This window comes from Eumetopias jubatus, unplaced genomic scaffold, assembly GCF_037043125.1.
Source record: "Eumetopias jubatus isolate StellerSeaLion01/CBP00866 unplaced genomic scaffold, mEumJub1_p1.0 scaffold_15, whole genome shotgun sequence".
NCBI classification, from domain to species: Eukaryota; Metazoa; Chordata; class Mammalia; order Carnivora; family Otariidae; genus Eumetopias; species Eumetopias jubatus.
In genome coordinates, this window is record NW_028274821.1 from 62,683,580 (window position 1) to 62,708,739 (window position 25,160).

General features: G+C 52.0%; 1 protein-coding gene across 1 annotated transcript in view; it reads left to right on the forward strand.

Moving 5' to 3' along the window:
- Window positions 1–25,160, forward strand: part of COL15A1 (collagen type XV alpha 1 chain) — a 103,868-nt gene that overhangs the window by 15,497 nt on the left and 63,211 nt on the right. The window contains exons 3-5 of the mRNA XM_088019168.1: window positions 20,346–20,893; window positions 22,071–22,145; window positions 23,734–23,814. Of these exons, the coding sequence (XP_087875294.1) occupies window positions 20,346–20,893; window positions 22,071–22,145; window positions 23,734–23,814 (704 nt within the window). The remainder of the gene's footprint in view (window positions 1–20,345; window positions 20,894–22,070; window positions 22,146–23,733; window positions 23,815–25,160) is intronic.

Sequence of the window (25,160 nt, forward strand, 5' to 3'; positions counted from 1 at the left end):
CTGAAGTCCAGGTGAGGGCATCGCACCACCCTGAAATTCCCCAGCGCAGCGTGACTCTAGACGCATGGTCAGTCTGTCCCACCCCCAGGGACGTGGGAAGAGAGCCGAGGACAGGCATTCACAGATGCTGAGGTCCCTTTTGTATGTGGCAGCATGTGGTTAGAACTGAGCTTTGGAAACATCAGATGGACTTCAAATCCCAGGTCTTCCTTTTCTGAACTATGTGGCTTGGGCAGATGGCTCAGAAGAAGGGATGGTTTCCTCGCCTGGATGTGGGGCGGGGGGTGGGTGGAGGTCCTGCCTCCAGGGCCGTGTGAGGCATTCAGCAAGTAATGCTAGGGGAGTGCTTGGAGAGAGCCAGAGGCAGCAGGCCTTCAGTGGATGGGAGGTTTCCCTAAACCGTGAACCTCACGCTACTGCACAGCAGCATCCCTGGCCTCACTCATTCCTAGAGGGTATGGGTAGGGCAGCCACCAGGCATTAGTGTTCTAAAGCCCCCGGTGGTGGTTCTGCCAAGGATGAGGAGCTCAGTTCTAGACCACACAGACCATGAAGACTGGTGAATCTCCAAGACTAGAAGTGCCAGGCATGTGGTGATTGGTGCTGGATACTGTTTAGGAGTGAGTAAATGGATGGATGGATAAATGAGTGAACAAACAGATGGACAGGATGTGCTTGGCACATCCTTGCCCTGCACTACCACCCTGAGAGCTAGCTATTACCATCTGTATGGCCAGAGAAAGAAACTAAGCCTCAGAGATGTTAAAGAACTGGCCCAAGGTTACCGGCAAGTAAGTGGTGGAGCAAGGACTTGCACACAGGTCTGTCTGGCGCTGAATTCCCCGTCCTTTCCCCTGAACCTGTGGGGTGACACTGGTCCTCCTGGGATTCCTCCAACGTTACCCTCAGTTTTGGGTTTCCAGGTGGGAGCATCTCCCGCATACTCATCTTGGAAGCTCTGACTCCCCCTCTGGTCACTGCACCACTCTCCCTCCAGCAAACATGTGAAGACTGTACTTTCATCTAGATTAAACAAGAGTCAGCCTGTTGCAAAATATGACTTTAGGGTCACCATCTGTTCCAGCTGTTCGCTGAAACTCCAGTCCCACAGCAGAGCCAAATGGGCTCCAGTGTCCAGCAGGGACCACTCCCTGCTCTCTGCACAGTTGAGCGGGACAATCTGTAGAAAGAAGCAGTGTGGTGACAGCTGTGGGACAGATTGCTTAGGTGGTTTGTTTCCGCCTGCGCATCAGCACCCAAGTCATTGTATGTGTGGACCGCAGGCCCCCACCACAGGCACGAATGCATTAGCTCCCACATTGGGCCCCTACTGTGTGCCAAGCACAGGCTGAGGCACTTCCCCATCCCATACCTTCTTTAGGGTTTTGGGGGAGAGTGGCCTGGGGACTAGATAGCTGTGGGAACAGGCCATGGGTGCTTGGGCGACTCCCATCATCAGTCTGGGCCCTGGTTTTCTCATCTTGGGGACACTGGACTGGTATTTCCTGAGGTCCTCCCCGGCTCTGAAGGCCTCCACTGGCCTCGGTCTGTGTGGGCTGGATTTCAGGGTGCCTGCTGAAGCCGTGAGCTCACTCTGCCTGGCCGCTTCTCTGCACTGGCTCAGTTCACATAAACTCGTCTGTTGGGACGCCCCGGGCTGTTCCCAGGGCGGCATGACTCGCCCGGAGCATAACATGCCAAGTGCCCGGAGAGGCTGCAGGAAAGTATGTCTCCTGCCGTTGCCAAACTACCGCCTTCGCTCTGCATTCCAATTCTCCAATTCCACTCTCTCCTTGGCAAGGGAAGGTGGGGGGGGGGGCTCGGCTGCCAGGGGCAGCAGCTCGGGGTGAGGTGGCGATGCCTCCTAAAATGGTCAGCAGTGGCTTTCCTCAGAAGCCTGCTGAGGCTCCCTGTGGCCTCCTGGATACATTTTGGTCTCCTTGGCTTTCAAGCCTTTCTGCAATCTGGCTCCTGTCTTCCTGCGTGAAAAACTGGTGAGAGTAGAAAGAGCTGGGAAGGACCTCAGGTGACTCCCTGCAGGTCCCAACCATCCGCTCACCAGCTCTGTGGCTTTCATCTGCAAAATGAGAGAGCAGTAGTCCCCACCTTACCAAATTGTCCTGAGATTAAGTGAGCTACTGCATGTCACTTTAACACTTCTACATCTGTGTTTCCCTGGATTTGTAAATCTTCCCTTTCTGCTCTAATGGCAGAGGTTATCTAAGGGTCCCTTGCTCCACTCCCCTGGAACCACTCACATACCCCTCGTTTTCCTTACAGTGGGTTAGCCTGTGCTCTGCTCCCGCCACCACGTTCACCTGTGCAAAGCCTCCAGTTCAAGCCACCTGTAGTGGGGCTCTGCGTTGGGGTCTTGTCCCCTCTACTAGGCTGAGAGCTACTTGGGGACCAGCTGCTGCATCCTCTCCATCCCCCAGAGTCTACCTCAGAGCCAAGTTTGGACCAGCTCAGCCACGGGACGCTGGTTGTAGGCTAGGCCAGAACCCTCGACTGGGACCAGGATAGAGTGAAAGGAAAGATCCGTCCAGGATCCACTCTCCCCTTGTGGCTGCACTGGGGCTGGGCTAATGTAAATGATGGCTGAATTGAGGTATGTGGATAGCAACTCTTGTTGAACTTCGTTCACCGACTTCAGATTTGGGTACCCCCATGCTATATAAGGTTCCACAATCCTTAGCATGTTAACTGAAGCCTTGTGTGGATAGCAACTCTTGAAGAGATTTTGCTGACCAGGTGGTGTCACCCATGCCAAAAAACTCAAGAAACACCTGAGGATATGCCTCACTTAGAGAAAGACTTAGAAAGCTCCAGAATTGTAAGTCTGTCAAGCTCCTCCCACCGCTTGATGCCCCTCCCACCCAGTGCCTTATTTCCTGGGTGGGGGTGAGGGTGGGGGTAGGGGATGCAGCCAGGAGCAGGAATCTTTCCCTCCCCCCCCCCCGGGCGCGGAGGGCTGGACTGCCCCATCCCACCCCACTTGTCCAGTGGCCCCAGTTCATGTCTGATAACCAGACGGTCTATGAGCAACTTCCCCAAGGCCTCCAGCCCAACTTCAAGACCCTAACAGTTTGTAAGAGAGAAGGGGAGGCATGTGTCGCTCATGTCCTCCACCCAGACCCTCGTTTCAGGGAGGGGGAAAGTGGGGGTGGCTGGAATTTAGTCTGAAGTCTGAGAGGCCAGTGTGTTTAAGGGAGGTACTCCCAGCTCAGTCAGTGGGTGAGAGCCAAGGGCAGGAATTTTGCAGAAGACTGGTCATTCAAAGCCCTCTTGCTTAAGGGTCAGCCAAAAGCATGGAAGACTGCAGCCCTCACAAAAGTTAACATCAAGCCTTTGTAATATTAATAATATTCCATTATATCTCAACAGTGGGGATCAGATGAGAGCCAGGCTATTAGGTGCATATTGAGCTAATGGTGCTTGTGGGATTACTATGACAACAGCTGGCATTCATCAGAATTCTTTTGATTGATGACAATCAACATGAGATATTAGGGCAAGCATGCAATCACTCTCATCCAGAATCCACTGAGCCCATTCATTCAGTCACACATGTGCATTATTTGTCCATCCGTCTGTCCATCCATCCGTCCATCTGTCCATGCTCAGTTTTTACTTATCCCGGGCAAGGTCCCATGCTAGAGGGGTGGGTGAAGTTGGAAGATACAGAAATAAAGCCAGAACCTGATGTCTGTACCCTGAAGGGCTCATAAGCCGGTGGGAGACATAGGCAAGTAAACAGATACTAACAGAGTAGTGAGAAATTGGAGCTTCCTGAGAAACTCACCCAGGGAAGATTTCTTGGCAAGATGGGGTGACTCATTTGTAGTCGTCCAGAAGGAGTGGGCTCTGAGGCCCAGCTTCCCAGTGTGGCTGAAGTGGACTTCCCTGGGTGTCTTCAGGCCCCTTAAGCCGAGTGCAGGGCAAGGGGAAGGTGGGGGAGGCAAGGCACGTAGCTGTCGCCACCCCCTCTGGAAGGCATGGGCTCCTTCTGCTCAGGACAGGCTTTCCCTGGGTACTAGCTCCACTGGAGGCCATCAGCTTACTTCTGGCTGCAGAATCCTCCCTGTATCCGCTTACCTCCAGCCTGGGGCCACTTGGCCACCTCACTCCAGGCCCTGAGGCCCTCCTGTTGTCAATCAGTGGGATCTAATCGCTCAGGGGATTCAGCATTCCATTGGCCTGGCTAGGAAGTCACTCATTTGCAGCTCATCAAGGCCGGCTGGGGCCCTGCCCAGGTCTGTCGCCTTGTGGAAGCAGCTGGAGTCCTGCCCAACCCTGTGTCTGGGTCCTAGCCCTGCAGCGGACTTCTCTGCTGCTGGCTGTCTACTCACATCTCCTTCTCTGTGGTTCCCCGCCATTGGCCTCTGTTTCAGCCTTAGGCCACAATCTTAGCCTCCACCAGCACTGTGTACGACAGGTGTCACCAACCTGAGGGTGATGGTCCAAACATAGATGCGGACCTTTGCTGCAGAGTTTCTGATTCCTTAGGTCTGGAGGAGAGCCTGAGGTTTTGTAGCTCTGGGTTCCCAGGTGATGCTGTTGCTGCTGGCCCAGGGACCACACTTTGAGAACCATCAGTGTCATGGTTAAGCAGATGGGCTATGGGGCTTGAACCCAGGCTATCTGGGTCCGGATCTTGTCTCTGTCACTTACCATCTGTGTGAACCCATGCCTCCACGCTTCAGTCTCCTCATCTATAATCCGGGCTACTGTGAGCACGGAATGACCCCATCCAGGTCCCACTTGGCACAGAGTAAGCATTCAGCGAATGTATGCGTTTCCTTGGCCACTGTCACAAAATGCTGCAAATCGGGTGGCTCCAAACAACAGAAATTTGTTCTTGTAAAGTTCTGGAGGCAAGAAGTCCAGAATCAAGGTGTTAGCAGGGCCGCACCCCCTCTGGAGGCCACAGGGGCGGATCCTTCCTGGCCGTCTTCAGCTTCTGCTGGCTACTGGCATTCCTCGACTTGCGGTGGCCTCCCTCCAAGCTCTGCCTCCGTGGTCACAGTGTCTCCTCCCTTTTGTCTGTCTGCGCTCCCCCGTGTGTCTCTTGTAAGGACACTTGTCATTGGATTTAAGGCATACCTGGATAATCTAGGATGAGCTCTTCATTTCAAGGCCCTTAATTTAAATATATCTGTGAAAGACCCTTCTTCCGAATAAGGTCACACTCACAGGTTCCGGGAACTAGGACGTGGACATACCTTTTTGGAGGGCCATCATTCCACCTGCTGCGGTGAACGTGGTCATTATTATTCGTGTTTAGTTGTTGTTTCCTCTAGCAGCTGCAGTTAGGCCTGACCCCAGCTTCTTGCCCTGGGGTGGCGGCGGCGGGGAGCGCAGACTGAGGGGGGTGCTAAACCAGTTTCCAGGCTCCAGCTCTTCTGCGCTGGCCCCATGGTACTCAGGCCATTCCCAGCCTGGGGCAGGGAGTTCTGCTTCTGAAGTGACGCTGGCCGCACTTCAGATTTCACTAATCTGAGAAAAACAGCACTCTCAGCTCCCAGACACCTGTTTGGAGCCCTCTGTCCTTATAAATTGTTCCTTACACCTGAGTAGGCTGCACTTGACAAAGCATTTGCCCATTCAGAGCCACATGTGGCCTCCTCTGCAACCTAGGGAAGGAAGCAGTATCACCCTATCTGCTGGTGAGAAAACTGAGACCCAGAGGGAAAGTTGCTCAACGCTGCCTTTCATGGCAATTACAGTAGTTCAGGGGAGAGGAAGGAAAGCTTATGTCATTGATAATAATAGCAATACCCACAACCAATATGCTCTACTAAATGTCTGAGTTTGCTAGGCCCTCCGCTCAGTATTTTATATCTGTTATCTATCCCAGGTCATTCTCCAAACTCTTTCCTGCAGTAGGTGACATCATTCCTATGTTATGGATTTAGAGCCTGAGGCTCAGAGAAGGGAAGTGTTTTGTCCAAAGTTGCACAACTTTTAAATGCAGAGCTGGGATTTGAAGCCAGAGCTGTCTTTCTCCCCAACACTGTGCTGCTTGGAGATCCTTCTCCCAGCTCTGAAAATATGTCCAGCCAGCCAAGATAAGAGATGTGGCCCTCCCAGATCTGCTCAGAAGATGAAGCCCAGGAGAGACTGTCTCTGGCTGGCAGAAGAGCCCTCTTCCTGGTGACTGGTAGGGAGAGGCTGTGTTGATCCTAAGAGCAATGGGGAGGGGCTGTCAGGGCAATGGAGATAGAGAGGCAGATGGGCCCAAGATCGCTGAGGGCTAAACAGGGGGTGCTCCCTGGAGTGGGGCAGCCTTGGATTGAAGTGACATTCCTGGAAAGGAGCAGATGGAGACTCAACTCACATCTGACAGAATGAAGGTTTAAAGTCACCGTTTTGGGGACCTGATAGCTGTGTGCCCTTGGGCAAGTTATTTAACTGCTCCATTCCTCTGTTCCCACATCTGTAGATTGAGAACAATAAGAGGGATTGTCGTGAAGAACTCGAGAGCTGTGTTGGGGCGCCTGGGTGACTCAGGTGGTTAAGTGTTTGGCTCTTGATTTCGGCTCAGGTCATCATCTCAGGGTCCTGGGATCCAAGCCCCATGTCGGCCTCCATGCTGAGCATGGAGTCTGCTTGAGATTCTCTCTCTCTCCCTCTCTCTCTCTCTCTCTCTCTCTCACTCTGTTCCTCCTGCACATGCGTGCTCTCTCTCTCAAATAAAATCTTGAAAAAAAAAAATACAACTCAGGGGCTGTGAATGAGTATCATCTTTTGCAACTTCACTAGCCCAGGCCACGCTTAGACCATCTGAATCAAACTGTCTTGGAGTGAGGCATGGGCAGTAGCATTTTTGAAAAGCTCCCCAGTGATTCCACTGGGTAGCCAGAGCTGAGAACCACCGCCATGCGGGTAAAGCACTTGCACCCAGGACACAGTGAGGGCTCAATACACATGAGCTATCGTTACGCAGAAATGCACTCTTACGTTCCTGAAACTGACCTTTATGGGGCGCCTACCTGTGCCAGGCTCTATGCCAAGAATCACCTGTACAGGTCAGCTGTTCATATTCATTGATCAACCATTTCTAGCATTGCTTCTAAGAAAATGAGTCAGTTGGGTTCAATGCTTTGTGAAGACATGACCCAAATCTGACATTCTGAGAAGGTTTTACTGATGAGGGGGGAAATTCAGAAAAGGTAACCACACGAGAGAAACCGAAACCCTGTGTGTAGGATGTAGGCAAAGGTCTCCAAACCCTTAAAGAGGTAGCTGGAGAAGAAAGAGTTGGCTGCAGACTCTCCGTGGTCCCCTCGGCCAACAGCTTCCCTTGCAGTGCTCCCTCGTGAACATCAGTAACATGGAAGACTTTTGATAGTGGGGTTTGGGGTTAGTTGGTTGGTTTTTAGCTGCTGAACCCTTTCTTCAAATGAGGCTGTGATTGGAACAAATCACACGAATATGTGAAACAAATGAAGTCTGAGTTGCTTTGGTGCAAGTGTGCGTGTGACGGTGGGTGAGTGTGTGTGAATATGTGTTAGTGTGTGATAGAGTATCTGCAAATGAACGTGTGAGTGTATGAGCAGATGAGTGTGCATGTGACTCCATGAGTGTGTATAGGGGATGAGTGTGAGTGAAGGTGTCAGAGTGGGTGTATGTGTCCGTGTGTGAACGTGTGTGTATGAATAGATGCATCTGTGTGTGAGAGTGCTTGTGTGTGCGTGTGAGCGTCCGTGTGGCTGTGTGTGTGGCTGTGTGTGTGTGTGTGTGTGTGTGTGTGTGTGTGTGTTAGGGGCCCGACGGGCAGGCTTTCTCCTCCTTCATCTGCCTCCTCCAGCTGGCAGCCCCCTCTGTACACTCCCTCCCCTGAGCCCCACCCCTGGCCCTGGGGAATGCAGTTTGAAACCCTCTGGTCCAGATGTCTACCCTGACCCTGCCTGGCCTCCGGCTCTTGGTTCCTTGTCTCCATCTGGTGCCAAGCCTGGCAGTTTTCAGGAGCTGCGGGTTGCAGGGTGCCCACTCCTAGCAGGTGGCTGCATGCTCCCATCTGGTGCCCCTCAGGTGCCCCCGACAGGCCCTGTCCCCCCCCATGCTCGTTTTCCATGAGTTTTCCTCACGGCACCCTGAGCCGAGTCCTCCAGAGCTGCCTGCCGGGAGTGATGACTCATTACAGTTGATGTCATCCTCGGGATTCAAGGCCCTCATCACACTCAAAGAGTCTTTGTTCCCCAAATGGAAAAGGAAGGTCCATACGTCGAGAAGAGTTGACTAGAAAACTCTTCCCAGATGCTCCCGCCTGCCCACACCTGCTGGCCTTCACGCGGCACTGGTACACGTGGTCCCTGGTTTCTGGAACAGGTTTGGAAAAGACCCTCACTGCAGCAAGACACAAGACCCACGGCATGCTTCCTGAGGCTTGCACATGGCTCTTGCGCCGGAGCTGATTTCTGCCTAGTCCAAGGGGTTAGAGAGAGAGAGAGAGAGAGTGTGTGTGTGTGCGCGTGCACACACGCGTAGGAGGAGGTAGTGAGCAGACCTGGGTCACAGAATGAAGGAGTCATCATATATTCTCTCCAGGCTAAACTCTTCAGTTCCTTAGTTGCTGGGCCGACTTATCCAATTATATTATTAATTCTTTAATGGCTAACAGTTGGAGGCTGGCTGGCGAGAGCATGGGAGTACTGCTCCCAGAGTTGGCCCGGTCAAGTTAGCTAGGACCCACAGTGGGTCCTGAGTTTTCAGACGTGTCAGCCCTCTGCCAGGCACGGTCCTCATTGTGTTGTCCATTCGCATGATGACTCTGTGAGCCAGTTTCTGTTGCTGCCCCTCCGTACAGCTCAGAGGAGTGAAGTCGCCTTCCCAAGGCCATACACGGGTTTGCCAGATAGCCAAGGTCTGCCTGATAGCCAAGCCTGGGGTTGGGGAGAGGAGTAACCCTTACCTGTGGCTGCCCCCTGGGAGAGGGCATCAGACTTACCCAGGCTAGACCCTGGAAGACACTGGGGTCCCCAGGGCCAGGCAGGAGGGGCAGACCTCTGTTTTTAAAAGCTCCCTGGGTGACTCTGCTGTGTGGGTAGGACTGGAACCTTCACACCATGCTGTACCACCCATTCTGATTTGAATCCTGACTTTAATCATTTATTATCCTCATAGCCTTGAAGTGGTGATGAACTTCTCCAAGCCTGTTTTCTAACCTGTAAAATGGGGCTAATAATATTATCTACCTCATAGAGAGTCTGTAGGAAGATGAAATGATTCATGGAAAGCTCATTGAACCATGCCTGTCATGCAGCAAGCCCACGGTAAATCTTAGCTGCTGACGTTCTTCTTTCTTGTCTTCGTTCACTGATCATCCTTGCCAGGCTCTGCCAGCCCTGGGGACTGAGAGGGGTCCCCATGGTCTATGCCCAGAAGCTCATGTGTCATCATATCAGAGAGGGAAGGGGACACACCACCAGAATGCAGAGAGATGAGGCTGTTTGGGTGAGGGATGGGTGGGGGCTGTGGGGACACAGAGATATGCAGCTGCACCCGCAGGAGTCCCAAGGGCAGCCCGGGAGGCCATGGCTTGTGATGGGCAGAGCCCAGCGTCGAGTCTTCAGTGCTGGTTCCTGCACTGGGGCTTCCAGTAAGGTTGGGGCTTGATCTCCTCCTCTTTGAAAGGAGAGAGGAATCATGCCTTGCCTCCCCTCTGGTGGGGGGGTGGTGCTCAGATCATGCCTTGCCTCCCCTCTGGTGGGGGGTGCTCAGGCAAGGGGATGCTCTGGAAGCCGGAGAGGGTGCTGGGTGGGGGACGACTTCTCCTTCCTGCCGGGCGGGCGGGGCAGGCAGGCCACAGGCCCACACCTGGTCCATCTCCACCCACATCCAGGCACCTTCAAAGCCACCCTTCTCTCGGTTTAGGCCAAAGGCCTGAGAGAGCAAGAAAGCAAGAGAAAGAGAGGGAGGAGAGCTCACACAGTAACTTCATTGAGCATGAAAATTCCTATGCTATATATGAAAACCGGAAAAGGGAAGGAGGCGTTCTAAGTTTACATGTAGAAAAATGCTCTTCTGTAATTCAGAAAAATGAGGTCTTTGATTGTTGCCAAGCCCAGGTCTCCTTTCTGATCAACTGATCCAGGATTCCCCGCCCCACCCCCGCCCCGGCAGGAAAATGGTTATTTTTCTAAGGAATGCATTGGGTGGCAGGTTTCGCTAAGAACCTCTTGCATCTTTGCAGGGTGCTGATGGATCCCATGCAGCCTGAATTCTGTTGTGTTCCTTTTCCTCAGGAAGGGAGTCAGGTAGAGCCGGGAGCCTCTGCGGGCTCCAGCCTGGGTGGGGCGATGCTTCCTCGCAGGCAGAGTTGTGACATTTTCCTGGGCACAGCACTCCATGCCTCTGGCCAGGCTGTGCTGCCCAACGACGAGGAAGTCTGTTGGGAAGGGCTGGGTTTGTCCTGCTCTCTACTGGAGTCATTCCTTCCAGGCCTGAAGGCTGTGCACTGGAGGAACGGACGGTGAGGAGTGATTAGAGAAACTGGAAAATAGATGGGAGATGAGAAGGACGCAGGATTGGAGACTCGCAGACCTGGCAGGGGCCTCTGGAAACCATCATCCTGAGGCCCAGAGAAGAGAAGGGCTTGCTCAAGATCATACATTGAGCTACTAACAGTCTGCCTCCCAGGCCAGCCCTCTCCCCCACTCCATGCTTCTGAGAGGCCCTGATGCAGAAGTCAAGGCTGACTTGTGTGTGGTCCCAGAGTGCAGAGGAGGGCCCAGCCTGGTGGGTGCGAGCTAAGGGAGACCGCCTCGGTCCATCGGGAGAAAGAGGTCTGAAGACTAAAGACTGTCCAGCAGTGGTCAGGGTTGTCACGAGAGGGACAAACTCCCCAACAGTGGACCTGTGCACACAGAACCCTTGCACGTGGCCTTTTGGTGGGTATGTGGTGGGGGAAACCCCTTCTCCAGACGGTGAGCCGTACTCTCCCCGCACAGAGCCTGTGGCTTGCTGCGACCCCAGTTTCCTGTCTCTGTGGGGAAGGGGGAGGAAGGGAAGCCACGGGCGAGGAGGTCTGACTGATAACCTAGAATCCTTGGGGGCCATGTCCCTGTAGCGGTATCCAAAGGGAAGGGAAAGAACAGTCCTGAGAAGATGCAGGAATGTCTCCCTCCCAGGCAGGATGGCCTGAGAAGGAGCAAGAGGAGGGACACTTGGTTCTCTGAGGCTCCCCAGTTTATGCTGCTGGAGCAAAAAAAGTATTGGGGAACTCCTTTCTCCCCAGAGCCTGAGTGCAGAGGGGCCCTGCTGGGGTTCCCAGGGTAGTCACCTCCACTTTACCTGCACTCCCTCAGCCTACTGGCTCCAACCCCAGGCCACAACAACACGGGGTCCTCTGGACCCCCTGAGCCCTGTCTCCGGTGAAATACACCAACCAGCTTGAAGGAATCCTGTGTCCCCATTTAAGCTGATGAAAGTGTCCCATGGGTCCTCACAGTCACGGGTAGGCATGAGAGATGTGGGGGGCACCTTTTGCTTTCCCAGGCAGCCAGCACAGGAAAAGCGAGGATAGGAGATAGGCATCTAAGTTCTAGGCCTGGCTTGGCCACATCAACCTGCATGACCTCAGGCCTGCTCTCTTGGGACCCTCCCAGACCTCTGACTCTGGTTCTGTTGTTGCCATCCCTGCCCTCCCAGTTTCCCCAGGCACAGGCAGTGTCCCTCCTAACTGCAGCCTGGGAAGCCTTCCTTGGGTTTCACGGAGGCGCAGTTCTCCTTGTGGCCACTGGGGGCCGCTGCCAAGCACCATGCTGGGGTGTCCTCAGCCTCCTCCCTCCCTGTCTGGCTTCTCGGCAGCCCTAGTTGACCTAGAGCCAGAGGAGCGCTCCTTAGCTCCTTCCGGCCTTAAATGCTAACAAGCGCGAGCGCTGGGCGCAGGTCCCAGATGATCATCTGTGAGATGGAGCTTTGCAAAGCCAAATACAGTTCTCTAGGAAGGCAAGGCTCCAAAGCCCAGACTAGCCCTAGGCACTGCCTCAGCACCCCACAGATGGAAGGGCTGAACCAGCCCATTACAAAGAAGGAGAAACCGAGGCTTGCCTGGGGAAGAGAGATGCCGGATGTCCTGGAGTCTGTGGCTGCGAAGAGGAGAGGGAAGGGTTCCCGTGCTTCACCTCCTCTGGCCAGGTTGCAGTCGTCTGTGTGGAAGGAAAACCTGAACGCTGTCTTGTTTGTTTCTTCATCGCTAGGAATCTGCCCTGGTTTCCATGGAAACTGGCTTTGGACCCCTGGGAGGAAAGTTGCACCCTGCAGTGACTGACTGACTGTTCAGATTTTCCTCTGCCTGGTCCATCTCTAAAGCTGTCTGATTCCTCCTCCCCGTGTCCTCGGGAGGGGCCGCCCAGAGCTCTGCTCAGGAGCCTGAGCCAAAGCCTAGAGGCACAGGGGCCTCTGTCTGTCCCCCTTTCATCAGGCCACGGCACTGAGCGCCTGCTCTGTGCCCAGCCCTGATTTGAGTATTTAGAGGGATTGACGCTGTGGTTCTGTGTATAGGGTGGAAGGAGGGCCCTGGTGTCTTTGAGTGCAGCTGAGCAAGGGCAGGAAGTGGGAGGGTGGGGCTCTTCCTAGATGATTCAGCTCTGAGAAGATAGGAATCGAAGGAACAGCTTGAGCAGAGACAGAGATGGGGGTGGGGGGGGTGAATGAAGAGATGAAGCAGAGGGTGTCTACTCTGGAATTTTGATTTGATCCTGTGGGCACTAGGGAGCCATGGAAGGCTTTGGAGCTTGTAAGTAGCATGAATGGATGACTGCTAACCCAGACGCCTAGATCATGAGCTTCTTGAGCACCTGCATTCTAGATTCAGTATCATATCCCCAGTGGTGCACAGGCAGAATGTGGGGGCTTTATAAATGTTATCAATTCGTGGATTGGAAAAATGGGTTGAGAAATCCCCATTGGAGATGAAGCTATTGTTATGCATTAATGAAGTGAGAGATGAAGACTGAAGTCAGGGTCAGGCCCAGGAGGTATTTGGAAGGCCGCAAAGACTCCTAGAGTATGTCTATATGGCTATGGCTCTGAGAGTCCATCTCATCTAACACCTTGATATGCACATAGGAAAACTGAGGTCAGGGATGGAGAACAGCTTGCCCAAGGGCACAGATGGAGTCAGTGGCAGAGCTGGGACTCAACTGGAGAGTCCTGTATCCCTCCCTGGGCATCTCTCATGGCCCCATGTCTGTGTTCATGCCTGGAGGGCTCCCTGGGCCCGTGGACCTAACATCATGGGAATGGGAGGGAGCTTGGATCTCCAGGTGATGGACGAGCATGCAGTGAGATCCCTGTTAGATGTGGAGCCTGAGCCTGATCTCACTCACCTTCACCAGGGCCTCAGATTCTGATCCTGGCACTTCCTGTGGGCTAAGCATTTTAGATGTATTATTTCACTCGAGTTACACAGCTGTCCTGTGAGAATAGGTGTTAATTTCTGTGGAGAAGTGTGGCCCCCTCCCACAAAGGGCCCCAAGGTTCCTGAGGCCAGAGAGTTCCAGAGTTCCAGGAGCAGACCCTGCCAGACTGCCCCCTCCGATCTTGCCCCCCCCCAATGGTGGGATGTGTTCCCACCAGCTGTGATTCCCCACCCTCCCACTTCCCACCCAGCACAGAGCCATCCCAGGACAAGCCTATGGACCAAGTTGCTGGGCCTGTTTGTCTTGGCTCCCTGGCTTCTCTCCCCTCCCTGGTGGCCGCCTGAGCAGGTGGCCCTCCTGCAGAAGCCAAGGGGAAATGAGCCAGTAGGCCCGGGTGCAACCCTGAGTGTGGGTCACTCCAGGCCAGGGGTCACTCCCCACCACATCACGCGGCGGGACACTGCGTTTGGAGGGAGGTAGGGGTTGCTGAGAGCAGAGCTGGGCTGACTTGGGCTTCCTGCAAGTTGTAGCTTGGCTCCCTCTGTGGCCAACCCAGTGGAAACAAGGCCTGTGGCCAGGCTCCTGCGCATTTGTCTTCCCTCACCCAGCTGGGGCCTGGGCAGCAGGAGGGCAGGGGGCGTTTAGGGAGGGTCCTCTTTGCAGGCTTGGGTTTTTGCTAAGCTTATACCTTTCAGTCAAACAGAACACCAGTCGCTACCATTTGCTGAGCATTGACACTTCCCACCCTTCGTTTCATTTGCTCCCCACATGTGAGGTGGGCTGAATGTCCCCACGTCCCCGCTAAGTCATCCACCCAAAGGCTGCCCACTTGGTAAATGGCAAAGTCTGGATCCAAACCCAGTTCTGCCCGATGCCAAGAATTCTCCTCTGCACGTGGCTTCCTCTGCCCACTCTCCAGATGGCCAACCCACCACCAGCGCCCAGAGAGGCTGCGACAGCAGGACCAAATCTCCCCTCCCCTCTGTTCATCCTTGCCCTCTGCTCGTCTGCCACTTCCCGGCTGTGGCTTATAGTCACAGAACGTCCTGACCGCTCATCTTCCTAGCTATAAAACAAGGAGGTTGGATAGACTTGTGATTTTTTTTTTTTTTTTTTAAGCAGGATTCTCTGGGGATGACAGGATTCCCAGAATTGCCACGTGGCAGCCTGGGCTGCACCGGCCATGGCAGTGCTGGGCTGGTTTAAGCAGGTTTCCTGGCCTCTCTGCCTCTGCCCCCAGGTCCTCTGAACCCTCACCTGTCCCTGAAGCCTTGGGGACACCACTTGGGAACGAGCTGCTGGCTGGATGAGAGCTTGGCCCCTTTACTGTCCGTCAAAGGGCACATTCTCCAAAGCTGGAGGGGCTCACTAGAAAGGGGCTTCCTTTCTTCTTGGGAGGGGGGAGATTGGACCAGGAGGAAGACCTTCACTTGGAATCAGGGAAGAAGAAAGCAGGGCTGTCAGCAGGGGGCTGTTGGTTTGGTTGTGTTTTTATCTTTAAACCCGGAGGGGAGAAAAATCTCAGTGGGGTGTTTGCTTTTATTTCTGTTTCTTTCCTTTTCACTCTTTTTGTCCCCTTTCTTTCTACCCCTTTCTTTCTATACCCAGACGGACCATATCTGAGTGAGGACAAACAAGAAGAGCAGGGCTTATAATTTCTAAAAGGGGATGGAAGGAGTTAATGTCTTTAAAATATGTAAATGTCTTTTTCACACCATGTATATGGTACAAAATTTCGAAAAGTACAAAAGAGTGTCTAGAGAAAAGAAAGTCTCATGTTCCCCACCTACCGGCTCCCTTCCCTGGAGACAATCTCTAGTCCCAGTTTCTTGTGTGTCTTTCTAGAGATAATCCAATATATATTTTAAAATCTATATATGTATATATGAAATATGTATTAATCTATGTATTTCTAACTGATATTGATTCTGTTCTGCATGCTTTTTTTGGGTCTGTTTTTACTTAACACATCTTATTGATTGTTTCCTATTATTACCTAAGGAATCACTCTTTTTAAAGGCTTCATGGTATATCAAAACTGATTATTTATTTAACCATGCCCAAAGATGGACGGCTAGATACATTTTCAACAATGCTGCAATGAAAATTCTTGTACATGCTTTATATTTCACATATGTAACTTTATCTGTTAAAGAATCCACAGAAGTAGAATTCCTGGATCAAAGGGCCTATGTATACTTGTAATTTTGGTAACTATTGTCAAAGAGCCTCCCACAAACATTACACCAGTGTGTGGTCCCACGAGCAACGCATGAGACGGCATACTGTCTGACATTCTGATGTGTGCCAGTCTGAGAGGGGAAAATGGTATCTCCTCACAGCCTTAACTTGTATTTCTCTCCTGAGTGAGGTGGAGTATCTTTTCACATGTTTAAGAGCCATTTTAATTTTTTTTTTTTTTTTACAGTTCTTTTTCCCTGTTCTTCTCCCATTTTTCCATGGGGCTATTGCTCACCTGTGTTGTATGTAAGGTAACTAGTTTGTTGTCTGTGATGTATGCAGCAAATATTTTTGTCCAGTTTGGGATTTTATTTGACACCAGTTTGGGAATTTTTGTTGCTATGCGGAACTTGAAGTATTTCGGTGGAGTTAAATTTAACCAGATTTATCAACCTTTTCATGTGTGCCTTCTGGGGTTTCTCATACTTAAAATTAATTCCTGTTTTAATGCAAGCTGCAAACTGGAGAGGAAAAGCATTGGATGGAGAATCAGCTCTGATTCTCTGGGTCGGGTGAGATGGGGTGGGCGACAGAGGGGAGTGCACTCGCTATGGAGAGGGGAGGACCTGCCCCAGCAGGGGGCTTGCTGGGGAGCAGGGAGAGCAGCTGGGTCGGACCACAAGGGCTTCTCAAGCCAGGAGGCAGCGGCCGCCCCCCACCCCCCCATGCTGACTGCAGACCCAGGGCCCTGGGCTGGGTGGCCATAGGCTGCTCAGCAGAGCGCCAACATGATCAGATTTGCTCTTTTGTTGAGGGTGGGTAATTGTTTTCCTTAAAATGTTGTGAAATACTTTCCATGACATGTTTTATAAACAATACTACAATGAATATTTGTAAATATTGCTTAGTTTCAGAAGTAAACATTATCGCTATAGTTGAAAAGCCCCACAGACTGCTCCCATGGCTCATCTCCCTGCCTCCCCTGAAGGTTGGTAGGAATATGCTGCAGGTGGGCACAGCGGCATCTGAAATGTTCTTACCACCAAAAAAGAAATGTCAGTTATGTGATGTTGATGGAGGTGTTAGCTAAAGCTGTGGTGGTAATCGTATTGCAATATAGCAATAGATCAGATCAACACATTGTATATCTTAAACTTATACAATGTTATATATCACTTATGTCCCAATTAAAAAAAAGTGAGCACGGGTGACTTTGTCCTGCTTCGGACGACACTGTAGCAGCGTTCAGTGAATTTGCAGGTGTATAGCCCCACGGCATCCAGTCATTGCACTACCCCCACCCCCCAGGTAAGCACCAGGAGATGTGTGTAAGAAGTCCACAGCGGTAGTGTTTTGCATAGTCAGGAAAACCTCCCTTCCCACCAACAGAAAAGTGAGCCACTCTGTATGACTTCCTGATGCCCTAGAGTACTGTTGTGAAAGTAAAAGAGCCAGAGTCGCACGCGTCAACAAAGGTCAACCTTCAAAATACAATGTCGAGTGGGAAAAAAAAGAATGTCAGAGGAGTCCACGCGGCATACCAACACTGACACGAAGTTTAGAGACATGCACAGTGGTAGCACATCCTGTCACAGGCACGTCCATGTTCATATAGCAAACATACAAAGACATGCCTGGGAATATGCACACCGCATGCCTGAGAGGCTGCCTTTGCGGCGTGGCCAGGGGAATGGGACTGGAGAGTGTTCGAGAGCTGAATCAGTACTTTCTCCAGCAGAGGGGTGGACACATGCCTGTTCTTCATCATGTTCTTCAGAAATTATTTTAATAATATATTCTGTTTAACCCAGTATTTCCCCAAATTATCATTTCCTCATGTAATCCATAGACACACGATTAATGAGATATCTTACATTCCTTTGTCCAAATGAAGTCTTTGAAATCCAATTCGTAGGTACACTTGTAGTGCAGCTCAGTTGGGGTGACCCACATTTCAAGTGCTCAACAGCCAGGCATGGCTAATGGCTACCACGCTGGACAGTGTGGGGTGACCACATCTCTGGTAGAGATTGTATCAGGGGCCCTCTGAGATTCCTTTCAGAACCTGAACGTTGAAGATGATGATGATGATGATGATGATGATGATGTTGATGATGATGATGATTTCCACCATGATTGAGCAGGTGCCGCACCTCAGACTATTTCATTTAATCCTCTCATTTACTCCTTTTTAAAATCATGGGCCAAAATATAAATACATAAAATCGACCATTTTAACATTTAGTATGTGTCTCCTATTACCATTTATGCTTTTCAGTAGGTCCTAAATATTTCGTACTAACTTTGTGACACACGCATACGCACACACAGGCTAGCTGCTGATGTTGTGCAGCCTCCTCTGGCGGTGCTGGGGGAGGGGCTCTGGAGTCAGGGCATCTCTCTCTCTCTCTCTCTCTCTCTCTCTCGCTCCCATCCTCCAGGAAAAAATTTGAGTTTCTGGGCCACCCAGAATTCAGTTGCACCTCGTGCTGCTAAAGAGTCATTCCCATGGCAGACTGACTAGGTCGAGCTCCCTTCAGAACCCCTGGGAGGGACCCCTGTCTTAAGAGACTGAGGCAGTGAACCAACCTGAGGTCAGACCAGTCATGGCTTGAAAACATCTGCCATTTACCGTGTCACCTCAGGGAGTCACTCCATCTTCCCGAGCCTTGGTTCTTGATCTGTAGGGTGGGAGAATGGCAGTTAATCCCGGGCTGCAGTGAGGATGAAGTAAAACCACGTATGAAAAACCCGGTCATTTTTATTCTGTGTGAGGAGCTCAGGGGATACAGAGGCAGGGTGTCCAGGCCCCCATCTTGGCCTCCCTCTCCTTGTCAGCACAGTGCGGTTGATAACCCCTGTCCATCAACCTTTTGGGCTTGTTGAGTGGATGTAATCAAAGGAAAGAGTAGTGAAGGGTTATTGCATTACCACCGTATTTACCAGGGTTACATGGATGGTCTCCTTTAATCATTTTCGTGGGGCCCATAACATAGAGGGAGACACAGCCTTGGAGCTGTGAAATGACTCACTGGCTAATTAGTTGTCCAGTCAGACAGGGACAAGTTGGTAAACTAGAAGGCAGCCTTGATTTGTCAGATGGGGCTTTACTTGCAGTGCCCTTGAATGGCTTGGGTCTTCTCCGGACACAAACGCAGGTCCCCTGTGGTCACTCAGACTCTCAGGGTCCTCTGGCCTTTGGCCATCGTCCAGGTAGTCACCAAATGTCTGCTGTGCTCCTTGGTCTCTGGGGAAGGACCCTGCTCAATTCTGACCCTCACTCACTCCAGCCCTCCTCCTTGGACTGATCCTCAGGATCTGGCTTCACTTCGGGGGCCAAGGTGCCCTGAGTATCATTGTCCTGCCTGCAGGGGTCCTGTCTACTGTCCTCAACACCTGCCTTCCTGTCTCACTGCTGGCATCCTGGGCATCTCCTCAGGAATGGGTGCCCATCGCTGCGAGCCAGCCCGAAGCCTGCTCCCAGGGTACCAGGGTTGGGCAGATTGAGGCTCCTGAGCCTGGGGGCCTTTGCCGGCCACCACAATGGAGCCCTAGGATTTCGGCCAGATAAGAGCTCAGGCTCTGGGGTCAGATGCTCTGGCTTTGAACCAGGGCAAATTTCTTAACTTCTCCCTGAAGTAAAATGAGGCTAAGGGTACAGAGTTGTGAGGATTAGATGCGCTAATGTATGTGAAGAGTTTAGAGCAGGGCCCCACACAGAAGAACTCAGGGAATGTCCATGATGATGATGATGTGAATTTCAACTGCCCTGAGGTCTGGGAACACTTCACCTTGTCCCAGTTTTTCCCCATACCCTGAGGCACTTCAACAGTAGACCTCATTCAAAACAAACAAAACGAACCTACCCAGTTTTATAGAAATAAGTGAGGAACAATCTGTAAGTTGATGGGAGAACCTTAGATAGTCTGCGAATATTCTAGGACATACTTAAAAATGTTTCCAAACTGCAGGTCAGGACTTTTTAGTGGGTAATGAAATCAATTTAGTAGGTCGTTGCCAGCATGCTTTTAAAGATTCTATTCATTTATTTGAGGGGAGTGGACAGAGGCAGAGGGAGAGGGAGAGGGAGAGAATCCTAAGCAGACTCCCCGCTGAGCATGGAGCCCAGCGCAGGGCTCAGTCTCATGATGCTGAGATCATGACCTGAGCCAAAACCAAGAGTCTGACGCTTAACTGACTGAGCCACCCAGGCACCCCCTCCAGCATGCTTTTAATAAAATAAAAGAGGAAAAGAGGGGGCGCCTGGGTGGCTCAGTCAGTTAAGCGTCTGCCTTCGGCTTGGGTCATGATCCCGGGGTCCTAGGATCGAGCCCCACATCGGGCTCCCTGCTCCGCAGGAAGCCTGCTTCTCCCTCTCCCACTCCCCCTGCTTGTGTTCCCTCTCTCGCTGTGTCTCTCTCTGTCAAATAAATAAATAAAATCTTTAAAAAAATTTAAAAATAAAAAAAAAAAAGAGGAAAAGAATTCCCAAAAGGAAAATATCAGAGTGCCTGGTGAGTACTGAAAGCAGATAATGTTTTATGAAACATTGTTTTGATGTTACAGATACATGTTTATTGAAACAGGCCTGTTGGGTTGCACGGGCCTATTGGGTTGCAATATAAATGCATTTCTTATTGTGGGTCATTGTCAAAAAAGCTTGAGAACTAGTAATTAAGGAACTACAGTGGGGTGTCTGAGGAATCCCATTTCACTTGGGACTTTTTCTTTCTTCCCCATTTCCAAGCACAGGAGAATATATGTGTGAGCCATGGCCTCTGTCTCCCTCCCCTGCAGAGTTGGCTTCCCAGGGCCACCTGGACCTCACGGAGCTCATCGGTGTGCCATTGCCCTCATCTGTGTCCTTTGTCACGGGCTATGGTGGCTTCCCAGCCTACAGCTTCGGGCCTGGTGCCAACGTCGGCCGCCCAGCCAGGACCCTCATCCCACCTGCCTTCTTCAGGGACTTTGCCATCAGTGTCACGGTGAAGCCCAGCAGTGACAGAGGCGGCGTACTCTTTGCTGTCACCGATGCCTTCCAGAAGATCATCTACCTGGGCCTGCGGCTCTCGGGCGTGGAGGAGGGCCGCCAGCGGGTCATCCTCTACTACACGGAGCCGGGCTCCCACGTGTCTCACGAGGCTGCTGCCTTCCTGGTGCCCGTGATGACCCACAGGTGGACCCGCTTTGCGGTGGTCGTCCAGGGCGAGGAGGTGATCCTCCTCGTGGACTGCGAGGAGCACAGCCACGTCCCCTTCCAGCGGTCCTCCCAGCCCTTGGCTTTTGAGCCCAGTGCAGGAATCTTTGTGGGCAATGCAGGAGCAACGGGGCTGGAGAGATTCACCGTGAGTCTAAGCCCTGCAGATCAGGGAGGCCCCTGGACGCCGGGCAACCAACCCAAGCAACTACTCTTATTATTTTGTTCTTATAGCCTCAGAGAGGCATGTGTGTGCGGCGGGAAAAGCCGTACTCCTGGGACCCAAAACCTAGATTTCAGTCCTGTTTTCAGTTTAGCCTGATGATGTTAGAGCATGGATTCTCTGATCTTCTCTGGGTCTTCTTATCTGTAGGCGATGATAAGCAAACCTACGCCGTGGAGTGGTAGAGTCAAGTGGGATGGCCTGAGTGAAAGTTCTTTGTGCATTTTAAGACATTATAAAAGGAGGAAGGTTTATTATTTCTTCAGCAATTTTTTACCTTTGGAGAGGAGTGCCAGGTGCATTTAAGTAATTTCTGCGAAGGTGGAGGCAGCTAGAAGGCCAGAGGGAGAGGTAGTTTCTCTCTCTCCTTTTGGACAGCGTGCCCTGAAAAAATAGCAGAAAATTAACTCTCCTGTCAAAACAGGCTTTTAGGAATAAGCCATTCTAAGAAAATCCCTAAGTTACTGTAGTTACGCATCTAGTCAGCACACATACTTAACTGATACCTTAGCTAACTGATACAGGATGGTAGCGGGGGAAGAGTTTGGGTTTACTTGTAGTACAGCAGGAGACGATGAGTGAATCTGAAGAAGTTAAGATCCAGTTACAATTTTTCCACACTCACGTTGGGAGCATCATGGAGAACGAACTGTCGGGGGTGGAGAGAGGAGGCGGGAGTGGAGGCAGAGAGGCTGGCTGGCCACTCTTCTTCACATGAGGCCTGCCAGCCAAGGAGCTTCGAGCTACAGGGGAAGGACACTTTCTGGGAGAGGGGAGACAGGCATCCTAGGGTACCCACTTACAGGCTGGGGACCTGGGACCAGTTAGGAAGCTGCTGTGAGTCTGTGCTTTGAACACAGTACTCCCCAGGGGCTTCTCCAGCTTGTGGAGCTCATATTACATTGGCCCAAGGAGGGCCCTGTAAATGAGAGCAGGCCAAGAGGTGGCTTGTTCCCTTGTCATGGCCCCAGGCAGCACATTTCTCACACCTGGCCTCTCTCTTGGTGGCCTGGTCTCCGTTCCAAGGACAATCATGCTTGCCACTTGTGGTCATGCTGTGGACGAGCAAGTGGTGGCTTCTGACCCTGTGCTCTTCCCCCAGGGCTCCATACAGCAGCTCACCGTCCACCCTGACCCCAGAATCCCTGAGGAGATGTGTGAAGCCGAAGAATCCTCGGTGAGCCCCCATCTCCCCTGCCCCTGCCCCCAGCTGCCAGTTGGCCCGGGACGGCTGGACGCCCAGGCAATTCCTCTTTCCCAACGTCATGGAGTCTCTAAAATCTCTCAACTTGTCAAGCGCTGCCTCAAGTCCTATTTTGGGCTTTTTGGCTTTATTTATTTATTCATTTTTAAGAGCTTCAGCCATCTCTTTTGGGGGGGGCGGGGGGGGGGCGGGGGGGGTTGCGTTTCTTCTAAGGTGTTAGGTTCTTCCGTGGCTGTGGCAGTCCGTGGCCTGATTTCCAGACTTCCTGCCAAGAAAGGGTGTCAGGATTCTAAAATCAAAGTTAAAACTCTAAGGCATGAGTGTAAATTCCTATAAAAGCGAACCTAAATTTAGCTTTTATGCTTGGCAAATGAATCTGTTCCTAAGTTGGGGATGGAGTGGCAGGCAGGGAAGAAAAATGGGTCCTTCCATGCCCCCCCTCCCCTTCTGCCTCCCCCCCCCCCCAGGATCTACGGATCTACTGAGTCCCTGCTAGGTGACAGTCCTGGGGGATGCTGGAAATAATGAGACACACTGGCAACTGTCTCTGTCCTCAAGCTGCTCACACACACTTACACGCCCAGAGGCAGTGACAGAGCTAGGGGTGACTGGAACCCGGGAGGTCCTCAAACCCGAGCTCTCTGGGTTGGGTGGGGGACATGAAGCTGAAAGGAGAGGAACCAGAGTAGGCAAGGGAGGAGCTGATACCTGACCAATGACAAGCAAGTATCAGCTGGATGAGGGAGAAAAGGTGTTTCAAGCAGAAGCCTTAGCTTGATGCAAAAAGTCAGAGGGGAGCACAGCGTGCCATATTCCTAGAGCTTCTGTTTCTCTTTGGGGGGGGTATTAACCCCAAAGCAAAGCATAAGTTGATTTCATTCATTTAGAAAAAAATGCTTCCTGTTTAGTGGGAGAGCCCTTCAGAGGTGGAATTTGGCTCTGTAAGAATGTTTGCCCTCCCTGAGGCCATGATCCTGGCCTGACGTTCCAATGAAGCTGGGAGGAGGGAAATCTTATGTATATTCATACCCTTCTTTCTGCAGTGTTGTTAGTACTGGAAAGGTAGAAGATGCCCAAGAGTCCAAGAGTAAGGTATTACTTACAAAATGATGGCCCCCCAGCCTCCCTCCAGCGAACATGTGGAGACCGTACTTTCATCTAGATTAAACGGCTCATTATGAAGACAAGGTAGCAATAGGAAGATGTTTTCCAAATGTCATGGTTCTCCAGCTTCATTCACTTGATAGCCATGCAAATGGGAGTACCTCTGGGAGAGATTGAAGGGACCTGGACACAATGAAAGTGGGTATGTTAGAGAGACTATATATTGACTGTAGTTTCTCATCTGCGTGAGCAATAAAATATGGAAGGAACAGTGAAAAGAATAGCCACTGTGCTCTCTCTCAGTTCCTCTCTCTGGCTCTGTCCATCTCTTTCTCTCTTACACACACACACACACACACACACACACACACACACACACACACACACACACGCAGTTTCTCCAAAGGAGTGACCGTCTGTGACTTCTCTTCTCCTGGCATGATTTGTCTTCACACAGGCTTCAGGAGAAGCCAGCGGGCTTCTGGAGACAGAGGGCGTCGCTGAGATCTTGGAAGCTGTCACCTACACTCAAGCCCCGGTGAGTCCTTCTCACGCAGAAGGGCCGTACCTTCTCGGCCAGCTTTTAGGGGCCTGGAGTCAATGGAGCATGCCTGGGCCTGATATCTCTGTTCTTAGATCTGTGGCTTCAATTGTGGGCTCACCTGGGAAGGTCAGGAAAGTCCTGGCCAAAGGCATTTGGCCATAGCCCCGTGCCCGTTATCTCTGGGCCACTTTGTGCCATGGCCGCAAGAGGACTGTCCAAAGGCAAACGTTGTGCTGCCCTGCCTCTCGGCTCTGTGAGCTTAGGTAGCATACTCAGCTTCTCTGAGCCTCAGCTCCTCTTCCTGCTAATCAGAGTCCTGTCTCAAGGACGTGTTGGGAGGGTCAAATGAAGCAGTGCAGGGTCAGGGCCTAGTGTCTGGCACGAGGGAAGTGGCCCTGAATGGTGGCTGGTGTCACATTTGCTCCGGGCTCTGGGCTCTGAGAAAGAAGGCAGGGCCCCCGCTCCTGGGAGATGCAGTCTTCCCAGGACCTCCCTTCTGGCCCCATGAGAAAGGTGGCCATCCTCACAGTGATGGGGGCCTCCTCCCTCCTGGGAATGTACTCTGTGGCCCAGACAAGGAAGTGGTTTTGAAAGCACTGAGTCAGACTGTGGGGACGGCTGGAGCCCATTTTTAATGAAAACAGCCAGCAGTGTCTGAGTCATTGAACACAGAAGCCCAGCAATCTCCTTGACTGGTCTAGCACATTCTATAGACTCATCTCTGATAAAAGAAAGCAAGGGAATAAGGCAGAGGCTATAGATTATAGACCTCTGGTGACAGAGGTTTGGGTGGGGCAGAATAGAACTATAGTCTGTTAGTGCAGGGGGTGGTGCTTAAAGTTACCCTCTTTCTGTTCAGAGGTATATGGAAAACTGCCCTTTGTACAGATGGACAAACTGAGGCCCCGACAGGGGACAAGATTGGCCCTTGGGTGCCTGGGCAGAGCTGAGGCTAGAGCATGGGCCCCCTGATGCCTCATCCAGGGGTCAGGCTACAGCCCTGTGCTTCTGGCCTGGGCGGTGTTGCAGAGGTTCATCCCTAGGATCACAGCCAATTCTAGGGCAGATGAGATGGAAGAGGCAAGGGTCCAAGGTGGTCTGGGAGGTGATGGTGATGGTGGCTGCTCTGGGCAGTGTTGTAACCCTGTGTGCCACAGCTCTGGGCCCCCCCCCCGGTGGCGTGTGCAGGGCACCTGCAGCAGGGCACAGAGCGGTGGTCCCTTGGGCCTTCTAGCCTGATGCTGTCCCCCAGTGTACCAGTTCACAGCTAGGCTTGAGTCCGGCTCAGGCAGAGACGCCAGTAACACATGGTGGCCTCGTGAGAGGGACGGGAAAGGGGA